We start from the raw sequence: 18,050 nt of genomic DNA on the forward strand, positions 1-18,050 counted from the left end.
CCAAATTGTCTTTACTGTGCCTCTGACTTAGTCAAGTGTTCTCTTATTCTTTAGACAACTGCCCACGCTCAACTTAGGTCTCCCCCGTCATTCCAATCCACTGTGAAATCTGTTTCTAAATTCTAAGTGCAGCCATAATACAGTCTACATTTATTACTCCTTTTAGGATCATACAAAGTTAATGGCTTATAAAAATACTATTTGGGTATTTTGGTAAGAAAATAAAAATAATAAATACTAGCTATTTATATATAAGAACTCTTTCTGTGAGGAAACTGGTCTAAATCCCATGTCATAACCACTCTATAAGCAGGGATCATATTAACTTCAATTTTCAGATGAAGGGCAATATAGAGAAATTAGGTAATTTGGTCAAGGTTACATGGAGGCCAAGTTGCAGAGCCAGGATTCCTAAAGTTTGTAACTTGAAAATTATTTGTATACAAAACATACTGAGGAGTCAAGTAAATTATTCTCCAACAAATTTTCCCCAGTGTACTTTTAATGTCAAATTCGTAGCATTAATGCATTGATAATGTATTAATGACATTTTACTCTCTGTGTTAAGACATTCTATAGGTTGGATTATATGAAATTGCTACTCTTGCTGTTTTTGGTAGGTGAAAAATGGCTGAATGCCAGAATTTCCACGTGGTTCATCCTGATAACCTTTTTGGCTTAAATGTTAACCAGTGTCAACACCTGAAGGAAATTGGTCTCTGAAAAGCGCGATCTATACATACTGAGAAGCGAGGCGAGGCCGGCGCAAGGATATGCTCTGGCTGTACTTCCATGGCCGGTTCTTCTGGCGGTTTCGAACCCCGTCATCCTGGTCCATCATCTGTTCTAGGAGTGTCTGGTCATCTGCATTCAGAGGAGCCACAGAGATGTCCCGCACGGCACGGAATTCACCACAGTTATTCAGATGTTCATTCTCCAGGCGGAAGAAGTTCCACACAAATCGCCTTAGCAAAAATGGGGTAAGTAAGCACATTATTTATAAAATCTGAGCTATCGTAACCTGTAACCCTCCCAGTATTATCAAGTTTCCACTCAACGAAATAAAAACAAGGAATGAAGGGTTAGGATATTAGAACAGGAAAAGATGGTGCGGGGTGGGTGGGGAGGGAACTAGGATGGTTTAGGCAAAGGGGGAAATTCCAGTGGCTAGAAGGATATGTGTCTGCAGTTCTAGGAAGAGTCTGGGGCTGGAGAACTGCACAAGTCATGGGATTAGGGATAATATAAGTGGAGGAAAGAAGTGGGCAGAGGATTAAATCCTGGAACATTCCAACATTTACAATTTGGGAAGAGGAACAAGAACCACTAAAGGAGTTGAGAAGGAATAGTTAGGAAGATGTAAGCCTCGGAGAAATGAAGTGAAAAAAGTGCCTTGATGAGAGATAAAGTAAGGTAGGTACAGAGAACTGAATGCTGGATTTAGCAAACAGGGAGGCAGTGTGATACAAGAGCACAGATTCTCAGACTGTCTAGATTCAAATCATGACTCCACCATTTACTAGGTGTAACGACCTGGGATGAGTTACTTAACTTATGCTTCAGTGTCATCAGCAAAATGGGATAGTAACAGTATCAACCTGAAGATTGTTGTGAGGAGTCATCAGTTAATACACATAAAATGCTTAGAACAGTGCCAGGCACACGGTGGGCAATACATGAGTGTTTGCTGCTATTACTGTTATTATTACTGTTGTTATTCTAGATTATTAACAAAAGCAATTTAGTTTGAGTATTGGGGAAAAAAGACTTGAATTAAAGGGAGAATGGGGAGGTGTGAGATAGCGGAGATACCAAGTACAGACATCTTTTGAAGAGTTCTGCTGTAGAGGAGACAGAAATGGGCAAGAGCTGGAGGAGGAAAGTAGATTCAAAGGAAGTTTTTTGCTTTTGTTTTCATGGGTGACAGAACATCTGATTCTACTTTTAAGCAAATAATTTTTAAAGAAGTGAAATAATCAAGAATTTAAAAAGTGAGCTTTTTTTTCTTTACTAGAAAAAATTTTTTGTAAGTTCATAAAGCAGCATCCTATGTGGAAGAGGAAGAAGTAGGAGGGGAGTCGGTCTTGTAGTGATGGAGAGTCTCAGGTCGTAGACCTAGAAATTTGGGAAAGTGAAGACAAGTGTTGACACATGGTTGAGAAGGAGTACTAACAGCAACAAGTATACTGTTTCCAGATTCAATATTTATCCTTCAGGTTTAATCTTATTTTATCAGAGTATTGTGATAGATGTGGCCATCCTGACTCAGAGGAATGCTATAAACATGTCTGAAAATACCTTTATTTTCCTTTGTGAAAGATATTTTCCATGGAGAAAGAGCTCTAGGTAGACCGTCATTTTCTTTCGGCACACTGAAAGAATCATTTTAATGACTTCTGATTTTCACTGTTACTATTGAGAAGTCAGCAGTCAACCTAACTGCCACTTTGATGATAATCCTTTCTTTTAGGCTGCTTTCTTTAAAATAAGCATTTAAATTGAAGTATTACATAGATCTACAAAATTTTGCAAATCACTAAGTGGGCAACTTGATTACTGTAAAGTGATCACCTTGTGTAATTACCACTCAGAAATAAAAAGTATAATATTATATACCCAAAGCTGCCTTTACGGCACTCTCCTATGTTCTAGAGAGTTTATTGATTTACCTTTCATATGTAGTTCTGTAGTCCACCTGGAATTGATTTTGCATACAGTATACAGTAAGAGTCAAGATTTGTTTTTCCCCCTGTATGGATATCCAGTTGACTTATTATCATTTATTAAAGAACCTCTTTTTCCACACCGTTATTTAACTACTTTTGTCAGAAATCAGGTAGTGTCAATGTATGTGTGGATCTGTTTCTGGAATCCCTATTCTGTTCCACTGTACAATTTATCTATTCTTTCACTAATACCAGACACTGTCTTAATTACTGTAGCTATATAGTAAGTCTTGATATTTGAGAGGATAAGTCCTTTAACTTTTTTCTTTTCAGCATAGTCTTGGCTATTCTAGTCTATTTTTTTTTTTTTTTTTTATTCATTTGTTTTTAGAGACAGAGAAAGCAAGCAGGGGCTAGGGGACAGAGGAGAGGGTGAGAGAAACCCAAGCGACTCCACATGAGCACAAAGCCTGAGGCGGGGCTCGATCTCACAACCATAAGATCAGACCTGCACCAAAACCAAGAGTTGGACGCTCAACTGACTGGCCACCCAGGCACCCCTAGTCTTAGCTGTTCTTTATCCTGTTTCCATATAAATTATAGAACTGGCTTGTCAATTTTTGTACTCATAATCATTCATTAAATTTATTCCTAGGTATATGATATATTCTGATGCTATTCAAAATGGTGTTTTTAAAATTTCATTTTCTAATTATTTGGGATTGTTTTTTAGAACATTAAATTTTTATTTATACTGACCTTGTATTCAGGAAGACAGCTACATATATTCTAATAGCTTATTTGTAAATTCTTTTGAATTTTCTGCATATGCAATCATGTCATGGATGAATAATTAATTTTATTTTTTCCTTTCTAATTCTTCTTTTTTTTTTTTAGGATTTATTTATTTGAGAGAGAGGGCACGCATGCGAGGCAGTGGGGGCAGGGGCACAAGGAGAGGGAGAAAGAATCTCAAGCAGATTGTGCACGGAGTCCAGCGAAGGGCTTGAGCTCACAACTCTGAGATCACAACCTGAACTGAAACCAGGAGTTGGATACCTAACAGACTGCACCACCCAGGTGCCACTCCTTTCTAATTCTCACAATGTCTCCTCCTCATCCTCCACTACACTAGCTATACTTGCAGTTTGATGTTAAAATGAAGAGACAACATGCATAGTAATCTCACTCCTGATCTCAAGGGAGAGCTTACAGTGTTTTACCACTACATATGATCTTATTTATGTTTTTTGTAGATAATCTTTGAATTATTCATAAACATGTACTGACTTTTCTCAATGGTGTTTTCTACACATATGAAGGATGTCCCCCCTTTATTCTATTAATGTGGTGAGTTAACACAGATTAATTTTTAAATGTTAAATGATTTTTAATATTAAAACTCACATTCCTAAAATGAAACTAACTTGGTTGTGATGTATTATGTTTATATGTTGGTGGACTCATTAGCTAATATTTTCTTTAGGAGTTTTGCATTTCTCCACATGAGACAGACTGGTTGGTCTTTCCTGGAATGTCCTCGTAGGTTTAGATATCAAAGGCATGCTGGTTGCACAAAATAAACTGGGGAAGTGTTCCTTTTTTTTTAAAATTTATTTGACAGACAGAGATCACAAGTAGGCAGAAAGGCAGGCAGAGAGAAAGGGAGGAAGCAGGCTCCCCGCTGAGCAGAGAGCCCGACTCGGGGCTCGATCCCAGGACCCTAAGACCATGACCTGAGCCAAAGGCAGAGGCTTTAACCCACTGAGCCACCACCCAGGTGCCCCAGAAGTGTTCCTTTTCTTGCATCTTTCCTCTGGCAGAGTTTTATATACACTGATAATTCCTCCTCATATATTTGGAGGAATTCCCTGGGCCTACAGTTTTCCTTGTGAGAAGGATTTTTTTATTTAAAGATTTATTTATTTTAGAGAGAGAGAGAGAGAGGGAGAGAATCTCCAGCAGACTCTCTGCTGAGCGCAGAGCTGATACAGGCTCCGTCTCATGATCCTGAGATTATGACTCTGAGCTGAAATCAAGCTGGGTGCTTAACTTACTGAGCCACCCAGATATCCCCCTTGTGAGAAAGAAAAAATAACCTATCGGATATTCTATTTCTTTCTTGACTTTATTTAAATTCAGTTAACATATAGGGCATTATCAGTTTCAGAGGTACAGTTCAGTGATTCACCGGTCTTATATAATATCCAGTGCTCATTATATCACATGCCCCCCTTAATGTCCATCTCTTTATTGGTTTTAATAAACAGTGCTTTTCAAGGAATTTGTTTATTCCAAAGTTTTTACTTTATTGGCATAAACCTGCTCATAATACCATTTTACTTTTTTTTTTTTTTTTTTAAAGAGAAGGGGAGTGAGGTAAGGGGTAGAGAGAAAAGGAGATGGAGAGAATCTTAAGCAAGCTCCATGATCAGCATGGAGCCAGACGCAGGGCTCGATCTTTCAAGCCCAAGATCATAACCTGAGCTGAAATCAAGAGTCAGACACTTAACTCACTGAGCTGCCCAGGTGTCCCTCATCTTACTTAAAAAAAAATATCTTGAGGATTTTTTTATTTGTAATTTGTGCCTTTTTTGCTCTAGATTTGGCAAATTTCTTTCGTGCAAAATTAGCTTTAATGCTTTGCTTACCTTGGGGTACCTGCTTTTACTTAGATTTTAGGCTATCTTATTAGATCAATGATGTCTTTAGGAAGGTTTAAAAGACAATTCCTCTGGCATTTCCTCTGTTTCTAGTGAAAAAGCTGCCTGGATAACCCAAAATGTCAAATTGCAAATAATAATTCTCAAAAGATTTTTATTTTAACTTCTGTTCTAAAACTTTTTATTTCCCAATTTCCACTCATGACCCTTCTAAAGGACCCCAATTCTAAAAAAAGCTTGTAAGCCATCATTAGTAGTATTTTTAACTTTGTTAAGAATTAACCTCTTAGACCTTTCAAGTAGGATTTTCCAACTCTGAGGCTAATGGGAAGTTTGAGAAAATCTGGAAAATTTAAGCCTTTCAAGTACAAAAACTGTTTTAATAAATTCTAATTTATAAGTATTGGGTGTCTTCTAGGGGAAAGAAACTGATAGACTTCCTGGTAGTTTGCTTACCGGAAAACCTCAAGGGGAGCAAAGACAGTAGCAATGATGTCTCCAGAATGAGGCGACAACGTCATGGAGGTAATTGAGATTTGGACAGTCCAAGCAAAGCGCAGAATCACATCCTCTATGATGGCACAGTAGTAATAGGCCTAAGGAATAATAAGCAAACTGAGTACACTTACCATTATGTTTCTCACAAATAAGCACAGCACAGCTATCACAGCAACAAGAGTCACATATGTCCCACCAACAAGCACAGGTTAAAGAGGAAAAATGGTTTTATTTTTATTTTATTTTCTATTTTAGAAAAATCTCGCTAATTTATTTTCTTAAATAGTGCAATATCAAAATGAAGTTTTATTGTATTTCATTAATGACTTAACAACTATATTTTATTCTCAAACTGTATGCCAGGCTCTCTTCTAAACTCCAGAAATATAAACCAGATGAGATCCTTGATCTGATTGAGATTATATATTAATATGTACGACATATGCTAATAAAGACTCAAGAGCAAAACGATCAGCAGATTAACTGTGTTATTTGCACTTTTATTCTCAAATTGCCTTACTCTGCATTTGAAGGAGTTTTACCTTGTTTTTCAAGGTTGTTAAATAAAATGAAGCTTGGATATCACAAACATGGGTTGAATTTAAGGAATGTTCTATTTTTACGTGGGAAAGATAGCATTCAAATTCTTACAGGTACTAGTATCCACTATTTAGGAGTCCAGTTTTAGCTACACAAAAGTTTCAAGTATACAAATTGCCAGCAGACTAGAACTGTAATTCATGGATTTGTTTGTTATTAATTCTGGATAATCAGCTCTTTAAATATATGTATTTAAAGGTTGTGATATCCTATGGAAACTAGAATTGCCACGTATTGACACCACTGCATTTTTTTTTTTTTTTTAAACAAAGGGGTATTAGTCATGTTAGAAGGCTATTAACAAAAAAAAGAGCAGTCCCCTTGCCCACTTCTCTTCTCATTCTCTAGGCACAAACAATTTCAGAATTTGTAGCTATGTCTCCTAGTATTTATCCTCCATATTTCTAAATAATGTATGTATATTGGCATATCTTGATTAATCAATTGGAGATGTTATCCACTGCTGATTAGGATGAATTTTTATGAAGATTTTAACATACTTACATACCCTCCCTGTTTCTTCCCCCATCTATCCAATACAGTGATAATGCAGTTTTTGGATAAATTCACATCCAGTGAACTCATTATTAGGCCTCAGTAAAGAACTGCAATTTCATGTTACTTTAAGTCAGTCTTAACATGATCCACAGTTGACTATGCGGGAGCTGATGTTACCAAAAATGTGAGTCTTGGGAAGAATACACTTGACATGAGGTCCAGAGACATAGAAAAATGAAGCTTTAATATGGACATAACAAGCATACTCCCTGGAACAGGATGTGGTACTCAGCAATATGTACTAATAATCCCTAGGAACTGATTTTAAGATTCATATCACTGTGTTCTTAATTTTTAAATGAAGCTTCACTGGACTCCACCAATAGCTTTCCTTCCCTTTTTGTGTAAATGAATTTTATTCCAGTATTTTTCTTTTTAGGATTAAAAGGGATGTGGCGATCTAGCAGAACATTTTTCTTATAAATTTGCAAATTATAATGTAGGAAACCATATACTGTATTTCCTAGGGTCATGAAAATATGCAATAAGGAAACTGAATGAAAAACTATCCACTAATTTAATTACATAGAAGCTAATATGTTAGAACTATTTAAAAGGAAGCATGGATTAACATTTATATAAAAATACGAACAGTTTATCTAAGCAATCAGCATGAGAAGTAAATGTATTACATTGCTCAGTAAGGCAAGAACAATATAAGGAGCAATAAGGCATAACATTCTGGTGAGTACAAAAGGACCATCATTTACCTGAGCTCATGTCTGCTCTCTGACTTGTACTTGACATTACTGATTTTCTTACTTTTTTTTTTTTTTTAAGATTTTATTTATTTATTTGACAGAGATAAAATCACAAGAGAGGCAGGCAGAGAGAGAGGAAGGGAAGCAGGCTCTCCGTTGAGCAGAGAGCCCGATGTGGGACTCGATCCCAGGACCCTGAGATCATGACCTGAGCTGAAGGCAGCGGCTTAACCCACTGAGCCACCCAGGCGCCCTTCTTACTTTCTTTTAAAAAAAAAGTTTTCTGTAAAGTAATTTCTATACCCAATGAAGCTGGAACCTACAACCCTGAGATCAAGAGTGGCATGCTCTAACAACTGAGATGCTCCCTGATTTTCTTTTCAAATGAGATTTATAAAGATATGTTCTAGTCCGTTGTCGGTCATATGTTCTAAATTTGCACATTGGGATTATTGCTATAGCTTATGTAAAAAATGATCAGTATAAATTAATATCCTTCTTTCTGTCTTCATTTGCTTATCTAAAGTTACCCGACATATCATTCTTTGTATGACTCTCCTACTTTAGTCCTCACTTGATTAAAACAACTTTCACTATTCATCAACTGAGTATTATGTATTCACACACTTTTCCCAAAGTGTAGTTTTGAGGTACTGGTGACATTCTGACATAGTATGAATTATTAGTGACCCAATCTATATATCCCTCCTCATCACAGAATTTCAGAACTGGGAAAGGATCAAGAGATTATCTGGTAGAAGAGAATATACTATAGTACAGTTGCCTAAAGTTATGTAGCTAATTTACTGAGACACCTGAGATCAAAATTCACTTGCCAGGATTCCTAGTTCATTGTTAAATTTCTTTTATTATCTGAGCAATGATACTTTTGGTTTCTTTTTAATTTAGGCCCTCTTATCCTTTTATTCATATATAAATAATTCCTAAGGAATGATCCATATATTTTCAGATTGGCACTTTTGCTCTTTTTAATTTAGGCTCTCTTATCCTTTTATTCATATATAAATAATTCCTAAGGAATTATCCATATATTTTCAGATTGGCACTTCAACAAAAATCGGCTGAAATAAATGAAAAGAGACACCTTCTTGACGCACCAAAGATTCAGGCACTTCCTCTCCTTTGTGCTTTCATAGCACTGCTGACTTAGTCAAGTGTTAATTCAGTCATTCCACAAATATTAAGTATACTATATGCTACGAACTATCCTGGGTAGTGAGGGATATGGATACCCAAGCAGTTAATTAAAAAACAATGTGATAACTGCTATAACAGAAGTCTGTAGAGGCTAAAATGGGATTAGGACAAAAGGCTAAATATACTTAGAAAAAGAAAGGCTTTTTAGAGAATGTAATCCTTGAACTGACTTTTTAAGAGGAGGAACTGGAGAGGATGTGGAGAAAAAGGAACCCTCATGCACTGTTGGTGAGAATGTAATTGGTGTGGTCAACTGTGGAAAACAGTATGAAGAAAAAGAAATAGAAAGACCATATGATCCAGTAATTCCACTGGATATTTACCCAAAGAAAACTAAAACAGTAATTCAAAAAGGTATATGTACTCCTTTGTTTTACTGTAGCATTATTTACAACAGCCACGGTATGGAAGCAATTGAAGTGTCCATTGATAGACGAATGACTAAAGAAGATGTATATATATATACAACGGACTATTACTCAGCTATAAAAAAAAGGATGAGATTCTGTCATTTGCAACAACATGGATGGACCTAGAAGGCACAATGCTAAGTGAAATAAATCAGAAGATAAAGACAAATACCATATGATTTCCCTTATATGTGGAATCTAAAAAGCAAATTAAGAAACAAAAAGTAGAAACAGATCCACAAATACACAGAACAAACTGATGGTTGCCAGAGGGGTGGGGGGTAAAGAATGGGCAAAATGGGTAAAGGGGAGTGGAAGGATACAGGCTTCTAGTTATGAATTAAGTCACTGGGATGAAAAGTACAGCAGAGGGAATATACAGTCGATGGTACTGAAGCAGGGCTGCATGGTGACATGGTAGCTACACTTGCGAGTGCAACGTAACACAGAGTGCTGCAGTACTATGCTGTACACCTGAAACTAATGTAACACTTGTGCCTCAACTACACTTCAAATAAAAATAAATAAAGAATTAAAAAAGAAGGAACAGGAGTTTGCAAAGCAGGCAAAGAGAAGAGGACATATGAGACAGTGAATTGCATGTTCAAAATTAGGTCATAAATTATAGTAAGTTTTTTATTCCTCTACTCTAGACTTTATCACATTGTATTACAATTTGCTCGCTTACCTGTTTTATATAGTTTATGGCCTCTTTGAGAACCAGAACTTTGATTTTCTATAGTGCCCAGCATATAGTAAAAACCTGACATTTCTGTTGACTGAATGAATTAGTATTTTTTGGTAATTAGTTGCTTTTTCTCAATATATTAGGTATGCATCATAATAGGAGTTGGCTGGTGATACACAGGAGTTGTTGTTGTTTTTAAAACAAATAATAAGCATTCTTTGTACGTACTTTTTGGGGATATACAATCTCTTCCCGGAGAAAGGTGTTTTCTCCAGCATTCTTATCAAAGAGACCCCAGTCCATCTTCAGATCCCAGATGAGGGTATAGCAGGAACTGATGATACAAAACACAATCCAAAGGTAAAAGAATACCATGGTGTCTGAGTGACCTCGTTCTGAAGAAAGAAACGGGAAAGGTAAAAGAGAAAATTGAGAGATTTAAGTAAAATTCCTCATTAAATAAAACTAATTTAAAAAACAGATTCTTTATTCAGCTCCATAAAGGAAGTAAGATTTTAAACAAATTTCCCTAGTAGAAACACTGTCTAATAGAAGTTAAATAGTAACTCCAATTCTCCTGAAATACAAAGTAATCATCAAACATTTACCAAATACATAAAATTTGTACAAATGTGTATTTGGAGTTTTGGAGGCTCCATAAAAATGAATACATAAAAACCCAAATAACTGCAATGAAGTTTTGAGTATTACAAAAGATGTCATTTTAATTTTTGCCATCAGGTGGCAGATAAGGGTCAAAGATGAAAAAAAAACTATGAAATACCACTAATAAGAAATGTGCTACATTTGCCTCAAGAAATTCTTGGATTGTTTTCACTTTAAAACACTTCCTTTATATACTTTATAAAGATATAAAAATATATATTTTATATCTTTAATATCTTTAGATCTTGTCTGTACTTATTGTGAAGGCAGTCAGATACTTTTAATTCCAGATAAAATGCCAGAAAGCAACAGAATGATTATCCTTAAGGACATAATGAAAGCGAATTTCTCTCAAATCACAAAGCAAAGCATGGTATTTTTGCCTTTCTTACAGCTTGTTTATAAATACAAATGCTGGGAACACTATAAAGTATACTAAACCAGAATAATAAAAATAACTTGCATATGTAGTTATGTAATTCAGTATTTTTTACTCTTAAGTCCTTCATATATTCTCTAGTGAAATTCTTTAGTAAGCTTGAGTCATCATATTATTTGTGTTCCCTGTTATTCTGCAGGATATAGGTATTGATATGATCCTGAATTATCAAGAAAAAGGTTCAAAACATCTAATTCAAAAAAGTTTAAATTTTGGTTAGTTTCTCAAAGGCATAGAAAAGAAAGGATGTATCATGCCTTATCCAAATTATCCATGGATAATTTAAAGTTATCCATAACTTTAAAAAGTTAAAATCCTTCCTATTAAAACAAGTGTTTATTAATCAGTTTTAGGTATTAAAAGTGTTAAGTACCGTATGATTCAAAGGCACCTTTAGAAATTTATAATATAGTTAAGTGGAAATAGCCATTTGTTACTGATGATAAATTTGAGCTCAAAATGAAGTATAAACAAATCACTATGAGAACATCAAGAAGAATGGGAATGTTTCCAACAGTAGGAAATAAAAGGAAGTAGCAATCGAGTTATTTGTAGAAGGATGAATAAACAGTGTTGCAGAAGTCAGGCAGATGAGGCAAGGGCATTCAAAGCTGAAGGAAGATAATGAAAAGGCAGGAGGTTGGGAAAGTACAAGGTGTGTTTGAGGAGCTGCAAACAATCTAAATCTAGTGTGGGTGACATATGGAGGATGTAAGAGAATGGGTGTGATTTAAAATGAGTCTGGAAAGGACACTTTGGGTCTGACTACGGAATGACCTCTTGGTACTCAGGATCTTATCTGTATTTTAGAAAAAATAATTAAGCTGGCAGGTTGCTTGCATCAAAATTACTTAGCTGATTTAAAAAATATGGTTATGTTATAGTTCTAGTATTAATCAGTTCGTACCAGCTCTTAAGAACTGTTATATTTTCAGAACTAAGCTGACGGTTAAACACAATTATTAAAAATTAAATTATATAGGGTGCCTGGGTGGCTCAGTGGGTTAAGCCTCTGCCTTCAGCTCAGGTCATGATCTCAGGGTATTGGGATTGAGCCCTGCATCGGGTTGTCTGCTCGGCAGGGAGCCTGCTTCCCCCCTCTCTGTGCCTGCCTCTCTGCCTACATGTGATCTCTGTCTGTCAAATAAATAAATAAAATCTTTAAAAAAAATTTAATTATATAAACTTACAATTAAACAAAGGTAATAAAAACTCAAAATTAATTATTTCCTAATTATTTTATTACATTTTGCTATTACCCTTTTAAGGTTATATATGTTTTTTGTATCTGTATGATGGAACTATTATATAATGCTGTGCTACTATACATCTTTTCCCAACATTCGATATTATCTTAGTAACTTATACTGGCTATGGTAGAAGTATTTACATCATGGAAGTCAACAGACACTGCAAATCAGTATCTCCTATAGCCCTACTCCTACCTAAGAGCTGGTTTGTTAAACATGTAACAGCACATCACTGTTCAGCTTCTTTTGGAAAGTCAGCGGTTGGACATAGAAGCCAATATTTTTTCAGTGGTCCACGAGTGACACTGGTGAACAGCCAAGTTTAGATATAAACACATTTTCAGGTTTCAACTATTTTCATAAAAACTCTTCTTCACCAAAAGTAAATTGGGTTGAGTGTTTATTTATACTGTAACACTGCACCACATAAACGATCAGTTCAAAAGTCCTAACAAAACAGTTATTATCTAGTTTAGTTGGATGTGTTCTGATGTTTACTTCATTCTGTAGATAGACACAGTCTAGCTGAGTAGTAGTATTCAATAATTAGTATCAAAATTGCATTAAAAAAATCTCATAACTTATCTACTAAGGTTTGCAAAGAAAATTACAAAGCAAATGTAGCACCTTAATAAAATTCAGTGTTCTCATATTTTCTTTTTTTAAATTTTTTATTTTTTTAAAGATTTTATTTATTTATTTGACAGAGAGAGATCACAAGTAGGCAGAGAGGCAGGCAGAGAGAGTGAGAGGGAAGCAGGCTCCCTTCAGAGCAGAGAGCCGGACGTGGGACTCGATCCCAGGACCCTGAGATCATGACCTGAGCCAAAGGCAGCGGCTTAAACCACTGAGCCACCCAGGCGCTCCACTGTGTTCTCATATTTTCAAAACAGGATCAACACAAAGAGGTAAAGAGAGTAACTTAACTGTAAATTATATTTGCAACTTTTTAAAAAAATTGAATGCTTACTATGAGCCAGGCACTTCATATATATTCTCTCATATAGTTTTCACAACAACAAACCATCATTTTGCTAGTAAAAGTAATGAAATTAGACTAAAATAATAGATACACTCAGCAAAAGGTTAAAAATGAGTATTTCTCAAGTAACTACAGGTAACATCAAGTGTTATTACTGAAGGCTGATTTTCTTTTCTAATTACTAAAGAAATCATTAAGTTCAAATTATTATTAAAAGGAGATGTGGGGAGTTGAGTTCAAAAGAAAGAATTAACCAGGAAACAAAAATCAATATGCTTGTTTTCTTTAATGTGTTCTAGATTTTAATACAAGTCCTATTCTTAGAGTATAATTCTTAAAATGGTACAGTGAGTCAAGTGCCTCCCTCCTTTCTAAGCTCATATCGTTTCCATGAAATTTCTATGAAACACATACAGGCCTTCAGTGACTTCAAAAAGCAAGTATTTCAACAGAATATTTTGGAATAAATAGTGCTTTATCTTACTTTTTCAAATAATGATTAGTGTATACCCAGTCTACATGTGTTACATTTTCGTCTCTTTTTAATTATTACCCTTACTTGATCTTTCCCATCTCCCAAATGAGGAGAGCTTCTCCCTGAAATCATCTGCCTTTATTGGTATTCAGGGGATGTACTGGAAAGATATTATCACTTTAGGCAAGCAATTACATCTAATTCTCTCTTGGCTACCTCTGGTAGCCCACTTTAGTGATGCTCAGAATCATAGAAAATCAAGTCATTGCTATTCTACCCTAAGCCTCTATTACACACCTCTCATGTTAGAAGCATAATTCTATATAAGAAGTATTTATGGTAATGGTTATCTACTGAATGTAAAACAAATAAAAATAAGCTTCTTTAAGTTTTGTACCCATGGTTACCATAGGAGGGATAAAGCAAAATAATGTATTAGGTAAAGTGCTAAGAGAGAAACCAGAAAAATTACATATGAAGATCATCTATAACCACGTTTCGGGGAAGATATTTTAAAAATGAAAATAGTGGCATTGTATAAAGAGAAAGTGAATGGTTTCCTTTTCAAACAAAACCTTTCTACTCTGATAACAGTTCACTAGTTTCGAATCTGAAATGAAATTATAAAAGTAAAATAAACTGGACACTGTTTTCAAAGCCCAAACCTATACAGGTAAGCTAAGTTATGAATGAGTGTGTTATCTAGCAAATCTTAGTTTTATTCCCATAACCTAAAAAGCATCAAAACACTGAATAACAAGATTAATACGGTTATCTAAAAATGGATATAGATATTCCCCTGATCTTTAGTGTGTTTTAGCTAAAATGTGAGGTCAGATATATTATATGTCCTCAGGTGATTATCATATTTATCCTAAGAGCAGGCAAGAAAGACATTATTATTCCCATTTTTTAGTTCAGAAAGCTTAAGTTCAGAGAGACAGTCAGTAAGTGGAAAGATAACTGGATTTGAAGTTGGAAGATCTGGATCTGAACCCAGACTCTGCCTCTTTCCAACTTCGTGATTATAGAAAATTCATAATTTAAAATGATTGAGACAAAAATAGAAATCATTAGGCCTAAGGATAAATGAAGAAACTAGAAATGGGAATCTTTATCCAAGGACTTTTTTGTACTAGACAGCTTTGTTTTTCTATATCCGTTTCAATTCTAAAATGAAAAGACAGCCCATAAAACTATGAAGAAACATTAAAAAACATTTCTAAGGTATGTGAAAAACAGGATTTAAATACTACACATATATTACTTCATATGATATATAAAATTTATGTTTATAGAAAAAGACAGAGGTACCTATGCCTGATGAAGGAAGTTAAGATTATTAAAGGGACTCACTTTTAACTTTAGGTATTTCTGTATTATTTGAATTTTATTTTTATAGTGATATATACACATCCATGTTTTACTTGCATAATTAAAAGGAAAAAGTAGGCTCAAGAAAATAGTTAGGGTAGTGGTATTTTCCCAGGACCCTGCGATCGTGACTTGAACCAAAGACTGACACTTAACTAACAGATCCATCTAGGCAGCCCTCCTATATTGTTTTCATAATAAGAAAATACTACACAGGAATTCATTTATTCATGCAACAGATGTCTACTGTCTATTATAAGCTGCATTATTTACCATATGGTTATAATACTTAAGATTAACTCAAAAGAAAAATTTTATTTCTATATTCCACAAACATGGTGAATGCCTTTAGGTAACCGGCATATTTTAGAGAATGGGGATGGATATACTGAAGAACTACTAAGGGCTAAGGGTAAAAGAAGAGATATGAAGTATACAAAAAGATAATGTAGAAGTACAACTGTAGAACTGTGCATAACAGAGGGATCAATAAACCAGGCTTTCAGGAGGGATAACAGCCAGGAGAGGCTTCCTGAAGGAGATACTACTTAAGCTGAGTCTTGAGCCACGTTGAACAGTGTAGAAGCCATCCATCCATCCAATGAATGAGCACCTACTATATGTCGGATGTTCTAGGTACTAAGTACAAGGTAGTAAATCTTACTTACTAATGAGCAACTTTCCTGTCCCTGTGAAGCTTACTACTTAGTGGGGGCAGACAATGATCAGATATACCAATAAACAAGGTAATTTTACACAGTGAAAAGTGACAAGAAAAAAGAACATGGTAACAGGGCTGAGACTGGTAGAATTCCTTTAGATAGTGTTCAGACAGAGAACACCTGTAAGCTGATACCTGAGTGAGGAGAAGGAGCCAGTCACATGAAAAACTGGGGTAAGAGTTCCATATGTGCTTTTAATTACGGTTTCTAGTAACCATATTTTAAAAGGTAAAGAGAGGGGCACCTGGATGGCTCAGTCAGTTAAGTGTCTGCCTTTGGCTCAGGTCCTGGGATCAAGTCCTGAATAGGGATCCCGGCTCAGTGGAGAGTCTGTTTCTCCCTTTCCCTCTACCCCTCCCCTCTGCTCGTGTTCTCTCTCATTCAAATAAATAAATAAAATCTTTAAAAAAAAAAAAAAGGTAAGGAGAAACATGTAAAATTAAAATTTTTTTAAGAGTGAGAGAGCATACGAGTGGTGGGGGGCGGGTGCAGAAGGAGAGGGAGAGAAAGAATCCTAAGCAGGCTCCACACACAGCATGGAGGTCAATGTGGGGCTCTATCGCACCCCGATACCATGATCTGAGCTGAAATCGAGTCAAATGCTTAACCAACCGAGCCACCCAGAAGCCCCTAAAATTAATACTGTATTTTATTTAAACTAATATACCTAAAGTGTTATTTTAATAATATAAAATTATTGAGAGCTTTTACATTCTTTTTCTCGTAAGTCTTCAAAATCCATTTTGTATTTTGTAGTACATCTCAGTTTTGCCTAGGCAGAGTTCAAGTGCTCAGTAGTTATATGTACCTAGTAGTTCCTAGTAACTATATTACTAAATAGTGCAGTGCTAGGAGAGCAGATGAGTTGGAGGGGTGAAGACTGTAAGTGATATACTAATAAGGAGGTTGTTGTAGTAGCCTGGTGAGAAATGATGAGGACTAAAATTGAGTGGAAGTACAAGGTATAGGGAGATCAGGTAAAAAAAGAAAAATAGGAACTACTACTGGCAGGAACTGGTGAATTTTGAGGTGAGATAAAAGATAGAGTCAAGGACAAGTCATAGTTTAACCCGGATGACTGGGCAGCAGAGGGCCATGAACCAGTAAGATAGAAAACAACATGGGTCTGAAGAAGGGTAAGGGGGAAAAAGAGAGTTTAATTTTGAACATGCTAGCTTTAGGGTCCTGTGAGACATTGAGATGGAAAATGCTCAGGAAACAAACAGAAACAAATAACCTAAGATACAGATTTGGGAGTCACATATATATGACAGTGGTTGAACCCATTTTGGAACCACCAAAATAATACAAGTACCTTCTATGAAAAGGGTAAGGCAATCAGAAATAGAAGTTGTCCATTTACACTGCATTTGACTAAATTTGGTTGTATTTATCCTGTTTCTTTACACCAAAGATCCAAAGAAATGAGAGCTCTTTCAAACGTTACAGTTTCTCCTTATCTCTTTCAAAATATAAATTCTAATGTTTAATATTTCAAAATATTGATTCTATATTTTATATTCTTTCAAAATATAAATTCTAATGTTTCTATATTTCAAGGTCTTAAAATATGTTTACATGATTATACAAAGTTATTGTGGCTGTAGAAATAGAGATAGTGAGGACAGGCAGACTACTGTTTTGAGATGTAAGAATAAGAAAAGAAAAGAGAGTATTCTAGATGGCTTAACAAAATAAGGGAAGTCTTTTGAGGGTCAAAGACTCTTGAGCATGTACATAGGCTGCAGGAAAGGAGCTATTAATGATGAAGAGATTGAAGACTTGGAAAAGAAAAAGAATGACTGCCAGAGCAAGATCCTGAAAGAGACAGAAAGAAATGAGGTCAGGGGGGCGCCTGGGTGGCTCAGTGGGTTGGGCCTTTGCCTTCGGCTCAGGTCATGATCCCAGGGTCCTGGGATCGAGCCCCCCATCGGGCTCTCTGCTCAGTGGGGAGCCTGCTTCCTCCTCTCTCTCTCTCTCTGCCTACTGGTAATCTCTGTCTGTATAAATAAATCTTTAAAAAAAAAAAAAAAAAAAAGAAATGAGGTCAGGGCCCTTAGGAGGGAAACACAGTTACCCAAGACTGGGAAAAAATATATAGTCAGCGATGGTTTTGGATTAAGTAAGTACATCAGTAGAA

At 35.6% G+C, this 18,050-nt stretch overlaps 1 protein-coding gene across 1 annotated transcript in view; it reads right to left on the minus strand.

The window, feature by feature from the left end:
• Positions 1–18,050, minus strand: part of XPR1 (xenotropic and polytropic retrovirus receptor 1) — a 244,176-nt gene that overhangs the window by 8,218 nt on the left and 217,908 nt on the right. The window contains exons 12-14 of the mRNA XM_045982852.1: positions 10,231–10,397; positions 5,786–5,925; positions 744–965 (exon numbers count right to left, since the gene is read on the minus strand). Of these exons, the coding sequence (XP_045838808.1) occupies positions 744–965; positions 5,786–5,925; positions 10,231–10,397 (529 nt within the window). The remainder of the gene's footprint in view (positions 1–743; positions 966–5,785; positions 5,926–10,230; positions 10,398–18,050) is intronic.

Source organism: Meles meles, chromosome 17, assembly GCF_922984935.1.
Source record: "Meles meles chromosome 17, mMelMel3.1 paternal haplotype, whole genome shotgun sequence".
Taxonomy (NCBI): domain Eukaryota; kingdom Metazoa; phylum Chordata; class Mammalia; order Carnivora; family Mustelidae; genus Meles; species Meles meles.